Genomic DNA, 22,882 nt, shown 5'->3' with positions numbered 1-22,882 from the left:
ATAACCCGACAAACGTTGTTTTGCCTTATAAATTATTTCTAGTTTCTAGATAAATTCTAGTGTAGACAAAAAGTAACTTACTTATTATAAATGTGTAAGTATGTGGTATATGCATGAAATAGGCATGGAGCGCTATGAACGAAAAGGAAAACAAAAATAACAAACGCCAAACAATATTATTTTTAAGTTATTATAGTTTATTTATTAAATTATTAATTTAAAATCAATAGATTTGTATGATATCAAGTTCCCTGGCAACAACTGTTGTATCTTCAAATTTAAATTGTCTTGGATTGACTGTAAATAATAATAATGATAATGGGCCAGTAACATTAACCAACAACAGTCGAAGATAAAATAACTCAGTGTGTCTTGGATTAACTGTAAATAAGCGTTCGATTTAAATAAATTGAGGCATGCATCAACTGGTGAAACTTGCTTGCGGGGCATCCATTTTTTTGTTTGAGCCCATGTGAAATAGCGTGGTTCTTGTAAATAGAGTAATGTTCTTGCAAATCCACCAAAATCATCCGTACTATTACACAATTCAAAAAATGCAGTGAGTGTAGATTTAGGTGGATTTGTACTACGATCAATCACTGTCTCGTTAGTGAAAAATACACGCTGACCATTTTCAAGATGGACGGCTAACTGAACAGCTGCTGGATCCCGTTCATAAATTAGAAAACCGAAGATACGCCAAGCAGCTTCATTGGAGCTGATGTACCGACCAACTTGGTAGAGCGTAATTTCACCGTTTTTGTTCATTGGAGGAGCATTTACATTAGTATTTTCTACTCTAAACACAGCCATATCACTGCCTTTATGGACATACTTGCAAATATATTTGATGCTCTTCACAGAACTGCAAAACTCAACATTTATATGAGCATTGTATGTCTTGCTTAGCAGAGACGAATACGGCACCACCCGCCATTGTCCCCCATTATCGGGATTTCTTCGACGATATATTGGATATCCGTCGGTATTTATTATATTTGTTGTATTTGTTAGTGAAATCTTTAGAAAAATTTTTAGTACATTTTCCATCTGCCATGCAAGGCGAAGACGAAGAAACGAAGTGGATGTAAATGCTCGATGTACTTGTTGGCGTAGTTACATAAAATATTAAGAAAAAAATTTTTCTTTTTCAAAAATTTAAACAAAATTTATGTGGTAGGTTCAAATTCCGAAGTAAAATAATCGGTGATTCAGTCGTAAAATGTGTGGTGGCATGCCTGGCAAATCCAGTGAGTTTAAAAACTCTGCTGGATAGTTCACAACTTCGTTGGTATCACAAACTGTATCGATCGATTTGTATGATATTAAGTCGCCTGGCAATGTCTGTTTTATCTTGAAGTTTAATTCATCAACGTCCACGTTTTTTTGCTGCTAATTTCTCTTTCTGCCAGCCACCGATGATTTATGTATTGTATGTGTACATCTGGAAATACGCGGTCAATGAGAGCATTTTGGGAATCAACGATAGTGCGGAAATTAGGGGGCAGTTTTATGAATTCGGTATTTTCATAGACAACAACTTTTCATATCATAGCAAGTTTTCTTATTCAAAAATGTAAAAAAATGTATGTCAAAAAAATAAAAAAATTTTTGTTAAAGCAATAAAGATATTTTTGCTGGATAGGGACACCCTAATCACTTTAGCGGTATGAAAAATAGATAGTAGCCGATTCCCAGACCTACTGAATACGGATATAAAATTTGGTAAAAATTGGTAAAGCCGTTTCGGAGGAGTACGGTAACTAACATTTTGACGACGTTAATTTTATATATAAGATATTTATAGATTTTATAATTTTATTTAAAAACGAATTTGCACTTCAATTTTTAATTCAAGAGAAAATGAGTTTAAAATGAAAAATATTAGCTTTGTATCAAAATAAAAATAATTTCTTTTCGCAAATTAAGCGGAAACGGCTTATAGCTGTTTACAAACCTTATGACAAGATAAAAACTTTCTAAGAATAAGTCCAAATGTTATTGAAGGAAAAACACAAAGAAAAATCACACTTAATGCAACTATATAAATAAATTGAATGCCTTCTTAATCAAAAAATTATAAGATGCTATAACATAACGAAATTTTGTTGAAGACACAGCGATTTTCATATATTTGAACCTCTCTATAACAAAACTCTCTATAGCGAATTCCTCTCTATAACTATAAGTTTTATCAGGTATGCAAACAAATTTTTGCATACAAAAAACCTCTCTATAACAAATTTATTCAAATACAAGTTAAACACTCAACTTGTCACTTATGAGAAACTTCTTTGTATGCAAACTATTAACTTGTTAGAAGATTTGAATTTGAAAGAGTTCCTTAATAAGGAAAAAGTTGAAATGTCTAAACAAACTAAAATTACAGACTTACCAATATACAATTAATGTTTTAAATGTTTTGTATATATATATATGAATAAACATGATTTAAATACATTTTTAAAATAAATACGTACCTATTTAACAGTCAAATGCGAAAAAAAAATTTCAAACAAAAAAAATTTTGTTCAAGCTCTCTATAACGAAGTTTTTTGTAGGCACCAAACTAACTTCGTTATAGAGAGATTTGACTGTACTTAAAATACATACGTTTGAAATATGAAAACAATTTAGAAGTTATCAAATTATTATTATTAACACAAATTTCAAGTTGGTAAACATAGCACCTAAAATCAATTGTGTGTGTGAACTTGGTATCTTAGTCCATTGACAAGTTAGCGTTACGTTTTTAACTTATTAGTGTATATCTAGTTATCACTGAGATATTATTTTTTTTTAATTGTTCTTTTAATAATAAAAATAACACTGCACTACATTAAAATAAGGACATTAGAAAGAAAATGCTTAAGCATGTATCCATATTTATAAAAACGTTTAAACCAACTATATATCACAAAAAAAAAATGCTAGATCAGAAAGAATTAATAGAATATATAATTTTATAATAAAATAACTTCCCATAATGCGTTAATATAAAAGAAATAAATTGCTCTGGGGAACTCTATTTCTGATGCCCAAATATGTTTATTAATGAACATTTTTATACCTTGATATTCATTTTGACCCATTATATACCATTGAGTCAAAAGAGCTCAAGCAAAAAAATCCCTTAAGAAAAAAAGTTCTATGTCAGCATGCGTTTTAAAGTTTTATGCTAAAATACCAAAAAAAAGATAAAAAATACAGGTTATTATTATTTTGTATTAATAATTAATATTATTATTAATATTTACATTATTATATAAAAAAACGTGAAATATAGAACAGACGTTTTTCTTTTTTACTTACACTCTACAACAATAAAAAGCATATATAAAGTTGTTAAATTATAACAATAACAATACAATACAAAACTCCAAAAAAAAAAAAGAAAAGTTATCGTTTGAGTTTTGAACACAATATCTAAAAGAATAATTAAGGAAAATGATTTATAAGATTAATATTAGGCGTTTTCTTTTGTAAGCAAATCACAAAAGAACAACCGTTTATTTCAAAAATAACATATGAAACAACAACACTGCTCGCTTATTTAGTCCGAACTTTTTGAAACCGCTTAACTAATAAGCAGCTCAAATTGCATGGTTGCCAAAACTAAAAACACGTTTATTGTGAACGATTTTTGGAAGTAAATATGAAATTTCCAGTTCACTGTCTATGAATGATTTCGTTAATTTTTCGTATTTCGTTATATCATTGTTTGTAACAAATACATTATTTTTTTTTATTTATTATTTTACTGTTAAAAGGCATGAAAATTCATATTTTAATCATAATGTAAAAAGAAAAATGTTCTTACCAATAATTGCAAAGAATTATTATTTATTTTTGAAATTTTAACTTTAAATGTTATTATGCGTTTTGCATATGTAAGTCTAACAAATTTTGCGTTTTGTCCAGAGTTGCCATCGAAAGTAGTGCTTATTTTATTTGTTCTTTTGCGACATGCTTACAAAAGAAAAGGCCTATTATTGAGTAGTCTCATTGTGCAAAAGTGTGCTGACGATTATATTTTATATCTACTTAATTTTTGTCTGTTTGTGGCAACACAAATATTTGTTTCGTTTGTTTAGAGTACTCTAACTCTAAACATTCTAAAAGTAGTTGAAGTAGTTGGGAGTACTCTAAGCATTTGATTTTCAGTTCATACAAAAATTATGTGTTTTTAAATAGTAAGACACAAATTTATTTATTTAAGTTTTTTTATTAATTAAATATTATTTAAAATGTTGATTGATAATAGTAATTTGTTGATTACATATATAATATGACTTAATATATTAATTAAATATAAAAAAAATTTTGAACAAAAATTTATTTAAAAAAATTATAATAAGTTTTTTTACAGTTTTTACAGTTCACAAATTTAATTTAATATTCAAATTAAATGTTGAGCATCGTCTGACTTAATTCCTCTTTTTCAAGATTGTTGTGTAAAACATGATTTGATTGATAGATCTTTGATTAGATGAAATCAATGTTCTTTTTTCTGATATTAAGTTCCGAGCAACTGAAAAAACCCTTTCCGAAGATGCACTACTTGCTGGTGTTGCAAATAATTTACAAGAAACTTTGTAAAGTAGGAATTCTGAAGGAATTCTTAAGAAATTTCTAAAAATCTCTCTTGTCATAAATAGATATTTTTACCATATCATGCATAAAATTATTTTCCAGGAAAAGGTAAATATGTGAAGCAATTTATTTTGTTACATCATAAAAAACTATCGACAAAGAAGGAAATTCTGCGCAAACCGTTTTTTTAAGTTAACCTTTTGCATTAGATCTACCTGTTTAAACAACTTTTGCATTGAAAATAATAGAAAATTAAACTTAATTTACGTACTTTGTTGTTGCAATTATTGCAAATCTCTACGCACATCCAACTTTCTTTACTTTTGCGCAGGTAACCAAACGCACACAAAATATATAAAATATTTCTTTGCAAAAATAGAATTATTTGAAATACTCTAAAAGTGATTGAAATACTCTAAAAGTGATTGAAATACTCTAAAATATTTGTTTATTTGATTTTAAAATTGAAAACAAACGATTATAGAGAACAAATCAACCCCCATTCCATTGAAACGAATGCGGCGGAAACGAATTCTATCGGACCGTTTCTGTTATTCGTTCGTATTCGCTTTAGAAATAATTTGTAAATATGGTACACATTTGAAAATAAAACGAATGACCGCAAAAACGAATGTTTTGATGCAGCACTTTAATATGTACTTTCATTACATAAAATGATGTAAGTTATTTATGCGTGAAAAAAAAATATTAACGATCAATAATATTAAGAATGAAAAAAATAACTATATATTTAAATAAGAGTTTACATAACTTTTTTTGCTGCTTTTTTTCTTATAAATTTTTGAAATAACCCTGGTTATAAGCATTTCGGAATGGGACTATTTGGGTAAAAACAAAACAAATACAATAATTAAAATTTTTAGTTATTTAAAAATAAATTAAGAACACTGGAATTTAATGAGAAAACAGAGATAGTAGATGTGTAAAGATAGCACTAATAATGATTTTAAGGAGATCACAAATGCATCTATTTATAAGAGTAAAAAGCCTATGATAAGGTGTGGTTACCTTAAAAAATAACAAAATAATTTCTATTATTTTTCGGTGTAACTTCGGTTAGCAGTGATATAACTCTAAACTAAATTAAACCTAAGAGCTTATAGATGTGTAAAAATAGCACTAATAATGATTTTAAGGAGATCACAAATGCATCTATTTATAACAGTTAAAAGCCTATGATAAGGTGTGGTTACCTTAAAAAATAACAAAATAATTTCTATTATTTTTCGGTGTAACTTCGGTTAGCAGTGATATAACTCTAAACTAAATTAAACCTAAGAACTTATAGATGTGTAAAAATAGCATTAATAATGATTTTAAGGAGATCACAAATGCATCTATTTATAAGAGTTAAAAGCCTATGATAAGGTGTGGTCACCTTAAAAAATAACAAAATAATTTCTATTATTTTTCGGTGTAACTTCGGTTAGCAGTGATATAACTCTAAACTAAATTAAACCTAAGAACTTATAGATGTGTAAAAATAACACTAATAATGATTTTAAGGAGATCACAAATGCATCTATTTATAAGAGTTAAAAGCCTATGATAAGGTGTGGTTACCTTAAAAAATAACAAAATAATTTCTATTATTTTTCGGTGTAACTTCGGTTAGCAGTGATATAACTCCAAACTAAATTAAACCTAAGAACTTATAGATGTGTAAAAATAGCATTAATAATGATTTTAAGGAGATCACAAATACATCAATTTATAAGAGTAAAAAAGCCTATGATAAGGTGTGGTTACCTTAAAAAATAATATAATTAGTCTTATTTTTCGGTGTAACTAAGGTTAGCAATCATATAACTCTAACCTAAATCTAAGAACTTATATTTTAGCAATCAGTTATGTAAAGGCATAATCATTTTGACAGCATTAACAGCGATTGAACGAATAGTTTTGCCAATTTATATATTTATATATCAAAGGGAGCACTTCCTAAATTAAAAGCAATGCATAGGAGATAAATTCAAATGAAAACTTTGTGCCCTATTTGGTTTATTTGACACACTTTATTTTTGGAATCAATGTATGCATACAATTTTCTTGAATTTACACCGGCACAAAAGATTCTAGGATTCAACAAATCGTTGATTACCTTCATAATAATTGCACTTTATAGTATTAATAAAGTGAATGCAGATATAATTATTCAAAATTTCCATTCAGTTTTGTTAAAAATAGAACAAGAACTCGTTCCTTAACCAATATCGAACGAATTAAACGTTCGGAGATATTTTTTACTGCCATTATTTTATTTTATTTTATTTTATTTTAATTAAAAGAAAAAAAAATATGTCATAAAGTAGTGAAGAAAACAGTTTTTTGATTTTTGTGTATCTGTTTATGTAGTCCGACTTATTAGTTTATCATATGTAATATTCAGTTTCTTTATGGTGAGCTGAAAATTTTACCAATATACTTAAATATTTACATTAAAAATGCATTGTATGTCAATTGCAACATTCTCCAGAACTACTAACAAAAAAGTAAGAACTTTCACAAATTTTTAACTTAAACAGTTCATCTGCCTGCTTTTGAATCAATTCTAAACTAAACAAGATATAAAGTTTAAAGAACTTTTATAATGTAAAACATTGCAAGAGAACAAATTATTGAAGTAAAACCACTCGAGGAAGTAATAACCCTCTATAAATTTTCCCTAAACAAACAGCTTTTACATATTTATATATATACAAAATCACAAGGAATTTTAAGTAAAAAACTGAAATGACATAAAAATCAAACAAAATGCTCTAGCAAAATGAATGAAATAAAAAGGTTACACATCCTGTTTCTAGCAAACATAATTCACTAAGATGCAACTGAATTTTTTAATATAAAGCAGATAAGTCTCTGATGCGAACTCATTTTTAAGTGACGGAATGAAAATGTTTAAAGTAATCATTTGCTTTCAAACATAAGTACACAATTGTACAAAAATGATGAAAAAAATCACCTAACTCAGTATGAACTTAGTTTAGTACGTGTTGAGTTTTTCTTTACTTTTTTTCTTCACTAAAAACTTTTTCAACTTCGATGCATTTGATATGCAATTCAAAAAACTAACAAAAAAAAATACTTTTTTTTTCCATTTGCACGAAATTTCAACTTAAAAAGTTGAAAAAAAGGAATTGAGTTAAACGACGAAAACGTTAATTTATTTTAAAAATTAGAATTACAATATTTCTACTTTTGAACCACTGATATATATGTTAGTAACCCATTTCACAAGTTTGATTTGTGTAAGTTTATTTTTGTGACATCTGAGTATTGTATTTAGTAAGTTATAAAGTTTTACATATCCCTTTAACTAATTCAAAATGGAACTTAAGATAATTTGTGTAGTATCTTATGTGGAAATATTTATATTTATTCTCGAATTTGGTTTGCCATCACCTAAAATGTTTGAATTCTTAAAAGATTACTAAAATACTGTCTTTAACTTATATTTTTATGATATACGCTAGTTAAAATACTCACCATAGTTGCAAAGGAAGTGTCATGGTTGGGGGTATATTAATTTGCGCCATTTTAAATGAAAGTTACATTCAAAACACTCGTGTAGTAAAGAACTGAATAAAGATTCAAAATGTAAGCACATTGAAGCGATCTCATTCTCCCGAAATTAATGTAATTTCCAATATGTAAGGACGGTTTACCCGTAACTGTATAAATCTGACTGACAGTTTTAGAAAATCGTATTATTGACAAGAGCCATTAAAAGTGCCTGGAGAACAAACAAAATTTCCATTTCAACTGAATTTATAAAAATCCATGAATAAAATAAAATAATTAAATGAAAATTATTAATTATTATTATTTTCTTATTAAGAAAATAAGATTTACAAGAAAAAATATGAAACAATAAACATTGAATAACAAATAATATATTTCTTTTGTTTGAAACTAAATTGAATATTAAGGCCGTGTGCGGGTTTGAGTAAATTAAGGGAAATAGTAAATTATGAGGGTGAAAAATAGGTAATTTAGGTAATACCATTGTGAAAAGTTTTTAAAATGTTTAATAAATAAATAAATAAATTTTTATATGTTTCTTTCTTTTTATTATGAGTATTTAAGTTTTTTAATAATTGCTTTATATTTATTTAATAATAAATAGAAATATTTGGCACAAAATTATTAGTTACTTGATTTCAAAAAGCTAATTGTGAAACCTTATGCTATTGACCTGGCAACGTTATTTGTTTTGTATATTTTTGACATATATTTTATTAATAATAAAAGTAATATTAAAGTGAAATATCCCAAAAACGAAAATATAATGAAGGGTGTGAGTATTTTATTTATTCATTACAGATTTAACAATACGTTTATAAAATAACTTCGTTGGTCATTTCAAAAAATTTTCAAAATAATACATATGAACAGCTGATGTGAATTATCAAAATTACCATCAAATTACTGGAACTCGCACACTTTTATGAAGTAAATTGGTAAAGAAATGAAATGACACAAAAGTTTGGCCAACTATATTGTAGGACCTAAGTCAACACTTTCTTTAAAAAACAAAACACTGGTTTATAAAATGGTAATTATGCCATTAATGCGATATGGCATTGAACTTTGGGGTACTGCCTCCAAATCCAACATTCAAATTATTCAAAGGCAACAATCGAAAATATTAAGAACTCTCGTTAATGCTGATTGGTATATACCAAACAACGAAATCCATAAAGACTTAGGTGTTGAGCCAATAACCGAGGTGATAAAGGTGGCTAGTGCAAAGCACATGACTCGACTACTGACACATGAAAACTCAGAACTCCAGACATTACCGACGAAAGAATCAGCTCACACCAGAAGACTAAAACGCTTACTCTCAACAGACTTACTAAATATTATGTTCTAATGTAAAAATTGTTTCTTCATGTTTCTTAACTTACTCACTGAAAAAATTGTATTTGTTAAACATTGATTTAATATTACATATTTTCTTTATATACTAAAATTCTCCCAATTACTTATTGCCATTTACTGTAAGGCCGATGTAATTATAAATAAATATAAAAAAAAAGTGCAGTGCAGTCCATATTAAATTTCAATTTACTCAAAGAGCGTGTGCGAATTGTTCTAATTTCATGCTAAACTAAATGGGATTTTTTACACTGCATACATTTAGCCAAAAAGTTAAAAAAAAATGTGCGAGTTGCATTTTGACAGCCAATATGTATTTCAATGTATTTTCAAAATAATGCAATATAATAAAATAAAATTTTATCAAATAAATGTTTATAATTCAAATAAAGGTAATGAAAATTTTAGAAAATACAAATATTTACAAAATGTATTGCAAATGCTCATTAAATAACATTTAATGACATACATGACATAACATACATTTTTCGGTTAAAAGTTTTCTAATAACGATTATTAAATTTTTTAATAAAATTATTTTTTATTGTCATTTCCTATAATTTGATTCACTTAAATTCATTTTTCTTATTTATAAAACATCTTATGAAAATATTAAAGTGGCAACCCTGGCGGTCTACCAATTAAGTTCGATTTAGTCATGTTGAAAATATTCTGAATACCAACATTTTACTACATTATCGACACAACTTAGAATTTTCCTTAATTAGAACGCAAATTAGATCAACTCGCACACGGCCTAAATAATATAAAATAATATTTTTCTGTCGTTTTTATGTTTTTACCGATTTTGAAAGCTGAAAACTAAACTGCAAATACTTCGCCCATAAATAAAGTTTATGATACTGTATATACTGTACTGCTCATGTACAATATTATCTGTATTTTAAAGCAATTGTGTTTAACATTTGCTTTAATCAAATGTACACTAGATTCATAAAGTCAAGTCGCAATCTATGAAACTTTTCTATATTTTGATAGATTGATTTGTTTGAACCAATTTAATATTAATAATTTAATATTGTTGTTCAAATGGTTTAATGTATTTCAGAATGATTAAGAGATTAAGCTAATAGCGCAAAATTTAGTAACTAACTATAGATACCACCTACTGAGCTATCAAAACTCTCAAAAATTATAAATGCATACTCTGCGTTTTTTTTTTTTGTTCGTTTAACAAAGTGATTAGCTTCATTAAAACAGAAGGAGCTATTCGAACGAAAAAAGGGCGACTGCCTAACTGCGCTTTAAGAGGGCGATTTTTCACTGAATCAACAAAATTATATGTATTTCTATTATATGTATTTCTATTATATGTATTTCTATTATATGTGAAATTAATATTTGTCGAACTTATCTAGAGTAATGGGGCACAATAGACCCGACGGTCGCAGTGCGACATCCCCTAACAATAATAATCCAGAGTAATAGTTGTTGTTGACAAGGTTTTTGATAGAATCTCTGAACGATAGAAACTGCAAACTGCATATTGAGTTCTGGTGGGAAAAACTGAACGTTTTTATTTTTTTGAAAATTGGGATTATTTGTTGGTTTAAGAATTTAAAAAAAATTTCTAAAAATACCTTAAGACCTTGATATTTCACAAACGAATTATCCAAGTATGGTTTGATGTTACTATATCATTAGTTTATTCTTTAATTAATTTATACTTTAATTAGTTTATATTTTAATTATTTCATACTTTATATTATTAAATATATATCTCATTTCAATTCCAAAAACTTATTACAGACGGAATCAATCAAACATGATCTCGAATCAAAAATGGCTCAGCATAGAATCGAAGCACAAATTGAAGAAGTACAATACAATCAAACAGCAGTAATGTTACTTATTGAAACCTGCGGTCTAGTACGAGAAAATACGTCAAGAGCCGTAACAAGTCTAGACAATATGGTTATATATTTTATGAAAACGAAGGGCAGTGAAAACGACACGTCACTAATGGGTCTATTACATGTTAGTATTTTACCGAAAATAATTGCATTAAATTAATAAAATTTAATTTCAGCTTGGTGAATTATACGAATCAATACGTTGGCCCGCTACGTTGGGTTTTCTCACAATGTTGTTATTGTTATGTACTGTGCTTGTAATAGGTGTAGCAAGACGTTCACGTTGTGCGTTAATATTCTTTAGTGTTTCCGGTTTATTTTGCATCATCATATGTTGGTTATTAGCTGGCATATATTTGGCATCATCTGTAGCGGCAGGTGACTTTTGTATGCGTCCTCATGAGTTTATGTGCCGTCAAGTAGGCATGGTAAGTAAATCCACAAGTTTTATGTTACACAATATTTTATGTGTAACATAAATATGTATACCCATAATATATATTAGAAATATTATAATCAAGTTTTAAATATTGTTTGCAATAATACTTCTGTCGCAATATTTTTTTAGAAGAATACAAATACTGTTTTAGCAAGAAAAATCTAATATTGTATGAAATCCGAAATATTTTTCAATTTGCAAAACGTAATAAGCAATTTTTTTTTATTAAATTAAACTTATTTGTTACAATTTTTATTGAATCTATTTGCAAATTCTATCTCCCAGTATAAACAGACTCTATGAAAAGGAAAAGTGTTTTAGTTTATTTACTATTAGAGGAACTTGAGTGCGAGTTCGTAATGCAAGCGGCTTCACATAAAAAAAAAATTCAATGGTACCTGAGATATACGGTATCATAGAAAGTGCTGCGAGGGTTGTCTTTTAATTTTTGGGCCTAATAAACACAGTAATTAAACAGTAACAGTGATTGTTTTTTTAAAGTTTTCTCCATGATGGTTAATACTTTTTGCATTCGATCTAACTAAGTTTTGAAACAGCCACACATTTTGTTTCTTAATGTTAAATGTTTTCTAAAGTCAGGATTGTAAATTGGATGACTTATAATTTAATAATTTGACGTTTTGAGTGCTCAAACAACTTTTGAGCTGATGTGTGGGAGCTCACATTGTCATGGTGGAGGATGATCTTGCCTTCGGCGGTTGGTTTTTCTCAATTTTCTGAAGACTATCGGCGTAAGTTTAAGTTCCCCCACTTAAACTTACATTGTTCAGGTGGTACAGTTGCGTTTTGTCTGAAACAACGCAATTATTTGGGTGGATTTGCAACTGTTGTCGGGTTCTGCTCACTTGAAAAGTCCAAAACAGTGGATTGTTTTTTTATTTCGAACATAGATCCATAATTCACCTGTCACAATGTCGTAAACGTATTTTGAACTGCCTCGGCCTCGAGAACAGCTAATTGTATATATAAAATTGAATACTGGTCCCACTAATTACCAACAACGCCTCTAACTCCCGGCATGTAACGTGCCGGATCCATTCAATCATTTTTCGCACTGCATCGATGTTGTAGCATTCCTCGTGGAGAAAACGACGAGCACGCGCGAACCATTGAACCAGCGTTTTAATGTTGCTGGATGTGTTGCTAATCCTCATTAAAAGTTGTATTGCACGAAAAGGCAGCCTACGTTTCTCAAAAAAAAAAATTCTTTAGCAAAACTTTTAGTAGAACAGAAATGATTCATTCAAATAACTTACGTCAAATGACAAGGTTTAGTGTAATATTGTAAATGAAGTATAATTTGTTCAAATAATAATAATTTTTGAACTTCAAATCTTTGATTTTTTGACTTAAATAATTAGAAATAATTGCCAAATTAAGTATTCAAAGTTCTATTTAATGTTCTATATCTATGTTTTAATGTTCTATTTAAATTTTTGTTTTTAAGTGTTAGTTCTTATAAATATACTCGTAATAGGTGTAGTAAAAATAAATCCATTATTTTTGCATGAAATTGAAGATTTATTTACCATAGAAAATGTAATGTTGAGCCTTTTCCGAGTTAGTGCATCTGGGCACTTTTATTATTTGATAGCTGAGGGTTTCTGCAGAGTCCCACCCATCTCACTGACTATTTTGTGTATTCCTCATAATCTTCGTGACTATTCAATGACTGATCTAAGATCTGCGTACCGCCTCGTGCGGTTAGCGATTACTCTGAGATTAGATAGTGCTAAGTAGGGTAGCCTGTCGCTTTTTGCATATAGCTTCAGAGCTCTGTCACTTATGTATTTTTTAATCGGATCTATTGTAAGGTCTCTTAGCATGGCAATCGTGTGGATGTACCATGGCACTTTGAAGAGTCTTCGGAGAGCCTGCCTTCTGAATAGTAGAGTCGGAAGCGTTGCTATACGCGAAATACCCATAATGTAGTGATGGTGTAATTATCTGGCTGTAGATCAGCTTTCTGTTCTTCGCGCTAAGGTTGTTGTGTTTGAAAAATGGTTGTAAGCATTGTACCATAAGTACAATGATCTAGTTTAGGACAAAATGCGCCGTTTTGTTCAGTAACTTGTTGCCACTTTAAAGGTAATTTGATAATACTTCTCTCATAGAAGTCCTTGTTCCAATTGGCAACCCTCTCTTGAAGCGAATTTTTCACCAGAAAACTCCTTCGTCATCGACAAGAACACTTGGTGCCAGATCTGGACTATAAGTTGGATGTATAAGAACTTCCCAACCAAGCCCCCGGAGCTTTCGGGAAATCATTGTCGATATGTATTGCCTGACATTCTCCTGGTGGAACACAACTCCTCTCCTATTACCTAAAGCTAGCCGTTTCTAGGCAATTGCTTACTTTAGACGGTTCAACTGTTCAATTGTTATCATACAGTTCCGAGACAAGATTTTTGCCGTAGGAGAACAGCTTATGGATGTTTCCCTGCAAATCCCACCAAATACACAGCAAAACCTTCCTGACCGTCAATCTGGCCACTGTTTCAGCCTGTTCACTGCGATTCGACCAGGAAAATTTTCGATTGACGTTGTCGTAAGTGATCAGTCACTATTTTTCATCACCAGTTACCAACCGCTTAAAAAATGGGTCAATTTGTTGCGATTCAACAGTGATTCGCAGATGGAAATTCGGTCTATGAGGTTTTTTTGTATTAACTCGTGTGGCACCCATACGTCGAGCTTGTGGCGGTTGCATATTCACCATTTAACATTGAAAATAATATGAGTTGGCCATGCAAACATAAACAAATAAAATATTGAAAATGAAATGAGTTGGTCAGGCAGAAGAATTTGTAAAAAGCTAAGAATATTTTTATTTAGAAAAAGATGATTGTTATTCGATTGCCATTCGTACACGTATAATTATTTTACTCGAAATTAAATTATTTTAAGTAAACAAATAAACAATTGAATTAAGTGGGGCAAAGCCTACAAGCTTCTTTTTATATCGGGCCTTTTTTAAATGGTTAAAATAGTTTTTTGTGCAATATTTAGCTCTTAAGCAATCGAAATTGTTCTTACATGTCAATCGGATTGGACTGACTCAACAATTTTCGACAATTGGCCTTCGTAGTCAAAGTGCGTGGTGCATCTTTGACATCCAAATTATTAAAACGGAATCGACGAAATCAATATTGCTCATGATTGACTGTTCCACTATTCACATTTTCACCGGCCTGGCTTGCGTTCTCACCGCGTTGTATCCCTACAACAACGTGTTCTCTTTCGCAATACATATAAACGTGGCTTTGGCAATCATTCACTGTCCTCTGATCTAAATAAGACAAAGAAATAATTTTTGGTAGAATTTTGATATTAAGGTCAAATTTTCTTTAAGAGTCTGTGCCACTTATCTGAAAATGTAATTATCTTCGTAAATAAGATCCTTCCAATCCGAAAATTGGAGAATTAAATAATTATATTTACTGTCAGAAATATTTTTAACATTAACATAATTTTTGTTCCACAAGGTGGGGCAAAATACATTGTATACGTATGCACTTGCACAGAAGCCTGACGTGGAAAAGGAAAACTAAAGTGTCTCACAAATTGTAAGTTTTTTTAAAGCCTGGATAACAAAGTCCTCTTATACAATATAATTATCAGGCGAATTTGGAATTATGAAATCGGGTTATAGACCTCACTATATACCTCAAATGTAGACAACACAAAATAAAATCATTAGATAAATTACTGGTGCACCCTGGTATATATAAAATAAAAACATCCATTAGGATCTAAACATCCATACAGTCAACGATATGATTCGCGTACACACGGGAAGATATTTATTCAAACTTAATAATCATACTAATGAACTAGTAAACCAACTATTTGTTCCTCCAAACTTCAGATCAAAAAAAAAGCAAATTATAATTATTATTTTTATAAAAGTTTGTGTATGTTTATTAATTTTTTACCTTTATATATTTTGTTTTTTTTAAACATTTCATTTTTATATTGAAGCTGTTTTGAGCTAGTGCACTTAAGCACTTATACTCTTTTTTAACTCGAGGTTTCTTTAAAATCCCTCTATACACCTTGACTAGATTATTGTTTATCACTTCATCAGACTAAGCAATAATTAACCTCAGATCTGCATACCTCCCCGAAGAGTCTGTAACCATTCTGAGATCTTATAACGCGGTGTTGGTAAGTCTGTCATATTTCGCTAATAATTTCAGGGCTCTATCCTTTATGTATTTTTTGATGGGATCAATCTTGATGTCTCTGAGGATATCATTCGTCCTAATGTACCATGGAACTTTGAAAAGTCTTCTCAGAGCTTGGCTTTGTGCAATTTCTAGCTGGTGAATAGTAGTGTTTGAAGCTTTGCTAAACGCTACACAACCATATAGAAGTGACGGACGAATTATTTGGTTATATATCAGTTTCCTGTTCTTAGCATTGAGATTTTCTAAATAGTAGTTGGAGGTAATGAAGAATTTTGGCACAGCTAATTCTTTTCAGTTGAACATGTTTAAGCCATGTGAATCGTTTGTCCAACGTGATGCCGAGATATTTAACACTATCCTCCCAGTTTATCACCATATCACCCACTCTCACTCTCGACGGATTCTGTCTCCACTTACGCGTGATAAACAGAGCCTTAGTTTTTTCATTATTGATTTTTATATTCCATTTCTGAAAATACTCCAGAATGAGATTTATATGCTCTTGAAGTGTGTTCATTATGTTGAGAGCACATTTATATGACTATAGCATACATACATATAGAATCGTCAGCATATAACGCCAGAGTCGAGGGACCTAACATTGGAATATTAGATGTATAAATGTTGTAGAGAGTGGGGGAAAGTGGCGATCCCTGAGGTACCCCTGCTTCTATAGATCGGACTGACGAGAGAGCGCTGTTGATTTTCGTGCGAAAGGACTTTCCACGTAGGAAGTTGCCTGGAACACCTAGATAAGACATTTTAACTATCAGACCATCATGCCAGACCTTGTCAAAAGCTTTAGAAATATGAAAAATGATCATTACAGTTGACTCTCTTCTACTGTGGGCTGTTTGGATCATTTGGGTCGTTCTAGCCAGTTGAAGTTCCGTGGACAGGTCATTCCCGTATTTTTTGTATCTTTTTCTGATACAAAAAATTAAATTATTATTAATTATTAAGATTTGTAAACTTTTTGTTTATTCCAGAAGAAATATTCAATAAATAAGAATAAAAGAAACTTTGATTTTCCTACTATAAATCCCAATGTAACTATATTTTTGTGTTGCAATACTGTTCCACTAAATTTAATCCTGTTTTAAATGATAATTAGATTAGTTGTTTTAATTTTATATTGTTATATTATATACATACATCCCGTCCTGCCCGTCCTGAACGCAGACTTTTTCTGCTTCGAAAATTGTTGCTTTTGCATATAATTGTGTTTAATTTTTTTTTTTTAAGAATAACTGTTAATTTTTTATTTTTGAATTTCATTGTTGTTTCTTTGGTTAAAATAAATCAGAAAACAAAAACAATTTGAGTAAAAATTAAATAACTTATGCGAAATTTAAGAAAAATTTTGTGGGTAAATGTAGACTTTTTATGCTATGTGCACATAAAAATTTAAAAACAGTTTTTATTTCAAAAAGCACATAAAAATCCTTTCAATAACAAAACCAAAAAAAATCTTATACATATATTCAAATTTTTTACAGAGAAGTCCTTACGTGTATTTCCTCAATTGTGGCACTTTACGAAATCGCTTTATCTTGCGTTTGAACGAATCACGTGACCTGGTGGAACGTGCTCGAGAATCTGTCTATTTGATCCAACGGTAATTATTCATCATATATAAATATGTAATAGCTTTGCTCAAAATAACTTTATATAACATTATATTTGATAAAAATGTTAACATACAAATTAACTTACAGAATGAGCCAAGAAACTTATCCACGTATTGATGTGCACAAAATACTTGAAGCAATGGACAATGATCTGGAGGAAACTAAACGAAATCTCACAGTACTATCACACACACTTGATCGTCGTGCAATTGATAGACATTATGCAGACGCTCTGCGTGGTCTTTGTGGTGGTGGTTTATTGGGTTTGAGTCTTATGATGGTTGCTGGTCTTTTAACGTCATTTTTATTAACGATTTTAGTCTATGCAGATTCTCATGCCTGGATATATTTATCTAAAAGGTATATTAATTTTTTTCTGATTCTTTAAGAATCGGAACTGATATTCAAGATTATATATATATTTTTTTTTTTGCAGCACTCCCACCATTGACATTGATAAATCCGAAACTACTCCACTATTTCCGTCAAATGCGCCTAGTGTAAATATTTCACCAACGGCACCTATCAACACAGGCACAATTAATCGGACATTATTACATCATCAACAGTCGCATACCACAGCTGTTGGAAGTGGAAGCAGTACATTAGGGTCCCACCGAAATGGCACCGCTGGAATGAGAACAGGGTTGGCATCATACAACACTCATCATAAAACTAACACTAATAATGGCTGTGGTGTTGTTGATACGATGAATCCATCTACAGCACCACCGCCAGGTTACGATGTTGTGGTGCATAGCACAAGGCATGGTTTTTATTAAAATTATCATTTATTTTAATTTAATTAAGATTTTATTTTGTAAAGCCCATTTTTTTTACTGTTTCAAAAATTCATTTAATTTAAATATACCTGGCATGTAAGAAAAAAAGAAAATATCCATTTTCTATAACTATATATAAAGACTATACACAAATAATGTATATTTTTATATGCAATGATGTTTAAATCAGTTAAATTAACTTGTGCACACAAAAGATTATGTAGACTTTTCATTGCTAATCATTTAACTCACCTAAAATAAATATATTAATAAAGTTTTATATTTTTATTTACTTTATATTATAAACGATTCAATATTTTTTATGTAAAATAAACTTTTTTATTAAATTAAATAGACTAACATTCGATTTATTTTTTCTCAGTTAATTCCAATTTTAATAGTAATTGTACTTCAAAAAGTTTACTCTAGACGTTTGTAAGAAACTTTGTAGATCAGTTATTTTATTCTGCAAAATTCAAAAATTTTCATATAGTTTTTTAATATTATATATTAATATACACACCTAAATTAGCACATTAACATTAAATTGCATTTCCATAAAGATAATGAAAAAAAAATGTAATAACCGTGCTTGTTTTTTTAATCCATTTCAGCATCAAGTTAAATTAATATAATCTGCATTTATAATTTGAAAAGTGATACACAAATATAATGTTTTCGCTTTAATTCAGTGCCTTCATTTTTATTTTCATACCTGCATTTTGTGTCATATCGATATTTTATGTCACATAACTTTAAAATAATCTCATTATATTGATCAGAAAAATATGTTAAAATCTCAAACACATAATTATCTTTATTAATTTCCTAAGAGCAAATCAAAAATATTTAAACTATAATTGGTTTATTTTATAATTTAATTATCATAGTATTTAATAAATTTAAAAATAAGTTAATATGAATGCATTGATTTTTGTGTGTTTTTTTTATTAATTTAAACGAAATATCAGTTAACTACTTTCTAATAAACTTTCCGTTTTCATTTGTTGGCGTTTCTTTATATTTATCAGATCTGGTCACCATACACTTGGCCGCCTACCTTCACATCATCAACAAGCATCAAGTTATTTATCTGGTCCTAATAATGGTAAATATGCAACACTAAGCAAACAATGTAAAACGTTGGAGTCCAACGATTTTTACTGAGACTCGCTTGCCTGCAACACAAATGCAGGCAATAGTAACAACAGCAAAATGAAGAACATTTTCGCATCAGCCACACTGCCGCGCTCATCTGCCTCATCTATTAAGTCAGTTCTCTCCGCACAAGCAGCAAATACAATATGTAAGTCTACCGGTAATGGACTCGATCATGACAGCGATGATAAAGATCCACGTGACGTAACTAATAATAGTTTTAATCGATTTGATCCAAAATATATAAGTATAGGCCCGAAAGCTGTACGCGGTAATAACAACCTAAACATTGTTGCTGCAGCTACAGCTAATAAATGTGCAACTTTGCGTCATGTTGGTCGATATGGTGGTTCATTAAAAGGTGCAAGCCCTTCTCCAAATTTACGCAGCGCCAAAACTCCATCAATTGCAACTGTATCAAAAGACTACTGCCAACAGCCAGATTGTATTCCACAATCATATCCAGCTGATGTGATACCACCTCAACAACAGCAATCACAGCCACAAGCTTTGCCACCTCCTGCACCGGTCCCACCTCCTAAACCAAAAATACCGAATACATTTACTGAAATACCAGGCACAACCGGTGTAGGCAGCATATATGCAAAGGAGCAGCAGTTAATGCAACAGCAACATCAACAGCAGCCTCAACAGCAACAACAAATACAACTTCAACAACAGAAAATGCAGTTGCAACCACTACAACCACAACATCCGCACACAACGCATATTTTGCCACCATCCGCCGTTTATAGCATCGAAACATCAAATTATCAGCAGCAACATATCTCGGTAACTTCTACTGCACTGCCAGCACGAGAACAATCACGTCCACAACATTCGATTAATCCTACATCTATCATTAATCAACCATTACCTGATATCCCACAATCTATTCCTCAAACAGTGCAGCATCAACAGCAACAGCAACAGCAACCTCAAACAAAAATATCACCGCAACCACTTTGCGCGACAAATTTGAATCAATACAGATCTTTACAACGTCCACAAAATCAAAAAATGCAATTGTCTGCCCCTGCGCAGGTTACAGTACAGTACCAGTCGCAATTACAACAACAACCAGTACATCAGCAACAACCTCCATCTTTGCCGCCTAAGAATCGCCACAAATCACAACGAGAAATTTCAAATGGTATGAACATACAAACACTTCCACCTAAATCAGCAAGTTTACGTCAACAGCAATCAGCATTATTAGCTTATGAAAGAGAGCGAGAACGGGCCGAACGCCATGAACGACCTAGACGTGCAGAAACTCTTGACAACGGACCTAGTAGTGGTCTTGCGTATATGGATCAATTTGGAAATAATTTAAAAAAACAACATTCGCATGAAACAAATTATACACATCAGCAACAACAACAGCAGCAACATTACTACCATCATCATTCGTCTAGCAGCAAACAGCAACAACATCCACAACAGCAATATTTAACTGAAGCTCAACAGAACGTATATTATCGATCGCTTAAACGTGGAGGTTCACATGCAAACAATGACTTATACTCTGTAACAGAATTGTAGGAGTGTGCCTGCTGCGGTGGTGGTGTTGATGTTGTGAGACGAACTACCTGTCCTACAACATCAGCAGCACCAACCGCAGCAACGGCAACAACATCGGCAACAGCACCTATACCGTTACCCCCTAAAAAGCATCGTTACGCAACACAAACATCTAATGCTGCAACAACTTTCACAAGCAATACTTGCGATGAACAAGAATATGATGAGTATTATCCACAACAATACGAACAACAGCCCCAACAGCCACAACAATCACAACAATCACACCGTCATACATCTTCCCGTTCTGCAACATCAGGAAAACATCAACGAGCTGCGACTTTTGACGTATCAGATTCACGAGACTATGAGCTGCAAAGATTGGGTAACCGTAGATCACATGCGGCAAACAGTAAACATCGCAGTGGTAGCAATGATACACGTATTGAGCGTGCACATCATGATCGAGAACGATCTCGAAGTGATCATCGTATTTCCTCATACGCTTGTGATGATATGTTAGTAAACGGTAATGTGCAACCACGTCAACAAAGACGCGAAAAAACATTTAAGGTATGATTTTTAGAGACGTCATAAAAATTTTCCACTTCTTTTGGAGGCTCGGTTGACAGATGGTAATGTATAAGATTATAACTGACAACTCAAGTACAATGGTAAAAAGAAGCAGCGGCAACGGCGGTTTTGTAATAATAATTGTATCATTTCGATTGTAATGCGAGCAGCGATGAACCCTCGTTTATATAAATCGTAGTAGTAGTAGCAAATAAAGTAAATAATTTTTGAAAACTAAAAAAGGTGCATAAAAATACATTTTTACAAATCAAATATACAAAACAATTCAATTATAATCGAAGTGCAGGTTAAAATCGACAAGTTAAAAATAAAGTTAACCCTAATTTAGGACAAAAACAACCATATATTGACCGGAAGAAGCTTTTCTGTTAGGAAAATATTTTTTAATACAATATGTATATTGTAAATGCATATTTTTAATATATTATCATATTGATTTTTAAAAACACAATTACGATTTGTATGCACATAAGAATTCAGTTTTAATAAGAAAAGAAATAAGAATTGAATTATTTTATGATTTCAAATAAACGCAAATAAAATTTATTAAGGGTAGTTACGAAATCTCCTGAATGTAAAATATATACAAAATAGTGTATAATATTGTTTAAATTCGATCAAGAGTTCGAGAGTTGATTAAGCTGTTGTACCTTAGGGTTGTCATTTTATATAATTTGCTGTGTAGAAGAGGATTATCATAACTATTATGACTTTTTGTTATAACGTTTGCAGAAAACTGAAGCCAAATTTCTACAAATTTTAATCAATTATTTTATTTTTCCACTTTATTTCTATACCATTTTTATTTGTATAAAAACGACAACAACAACAACAGAGCAGCTAATTTAAACGACAGAAATTTTAACAAACCGTGCAAGTGATTTCGTGAGTGCCCTAATCAATAATAATAATTACAAATGAAACCAATAAGTATTAGTAATCTAATTTAACCTAAGTGTGGTTCAAAGAAATAACAAAAAAATTTAATTAAAACAATTTGGATTGAAGCAGCAGAAAAACTTCCTATGGTATATGGTGTAAATATAACAAAAATTTTCGCAAAAATTCTGTTTTACACGTTTAATCGCACAATTAGAAGACACCAAATATTACTTTTTTGTCCTTATCGTTTGCGATATATGTTCTTAACTACATTTTGTTATGTTGTTTACAT

At 30.4% G+C, this 22,882-nt stretch overlaps 1 protein-coding gene and 1 pseudogene across 1 annotated transcript in view; both read left to right on the top strand.

Annotated features, from left to right (window-relative positions):
* The window catches only part of LOC119666214, a 9,745-nt gene extending 5,146 nt beyond the window's left edge, over positions 1–4,599 (top strand). Inside the window, exon 2 of the mRNA XM_038075497.1 lies at positions 4,522–4,599. Coding sequence (XP_037931425.1) covers positions 4,522–4,599 — 78 coding nt within the window. The remainder of the gene's footprint in view (positions 1–4,521) is intronic.
* Positions 4,600–11,267: 6,668 nt separating this feature from the next.
* On the top strand, positions 11,268–22,882 carry LOC119668824 (annotated as a pseudogene).

Source organism: Teleopsis dalmanni, chromosome 1, assembly GCF_002237135.1.
Source record: "Teleopsis dalmanni isolate 2A chromosome 1, ASM223713v2, whole genome shotgun sequence".
Classification (NCBI taxonomy): domain Eukaryota; kingdom Metazoa; phylum Arthropoda; class Insecta; order Diptera; family Diopsidae; genus Teleopsis; species Teleopsis dalmanni.
This window is presented reverse-complemented; position numbering and strand designations above follow the sequence as displayed.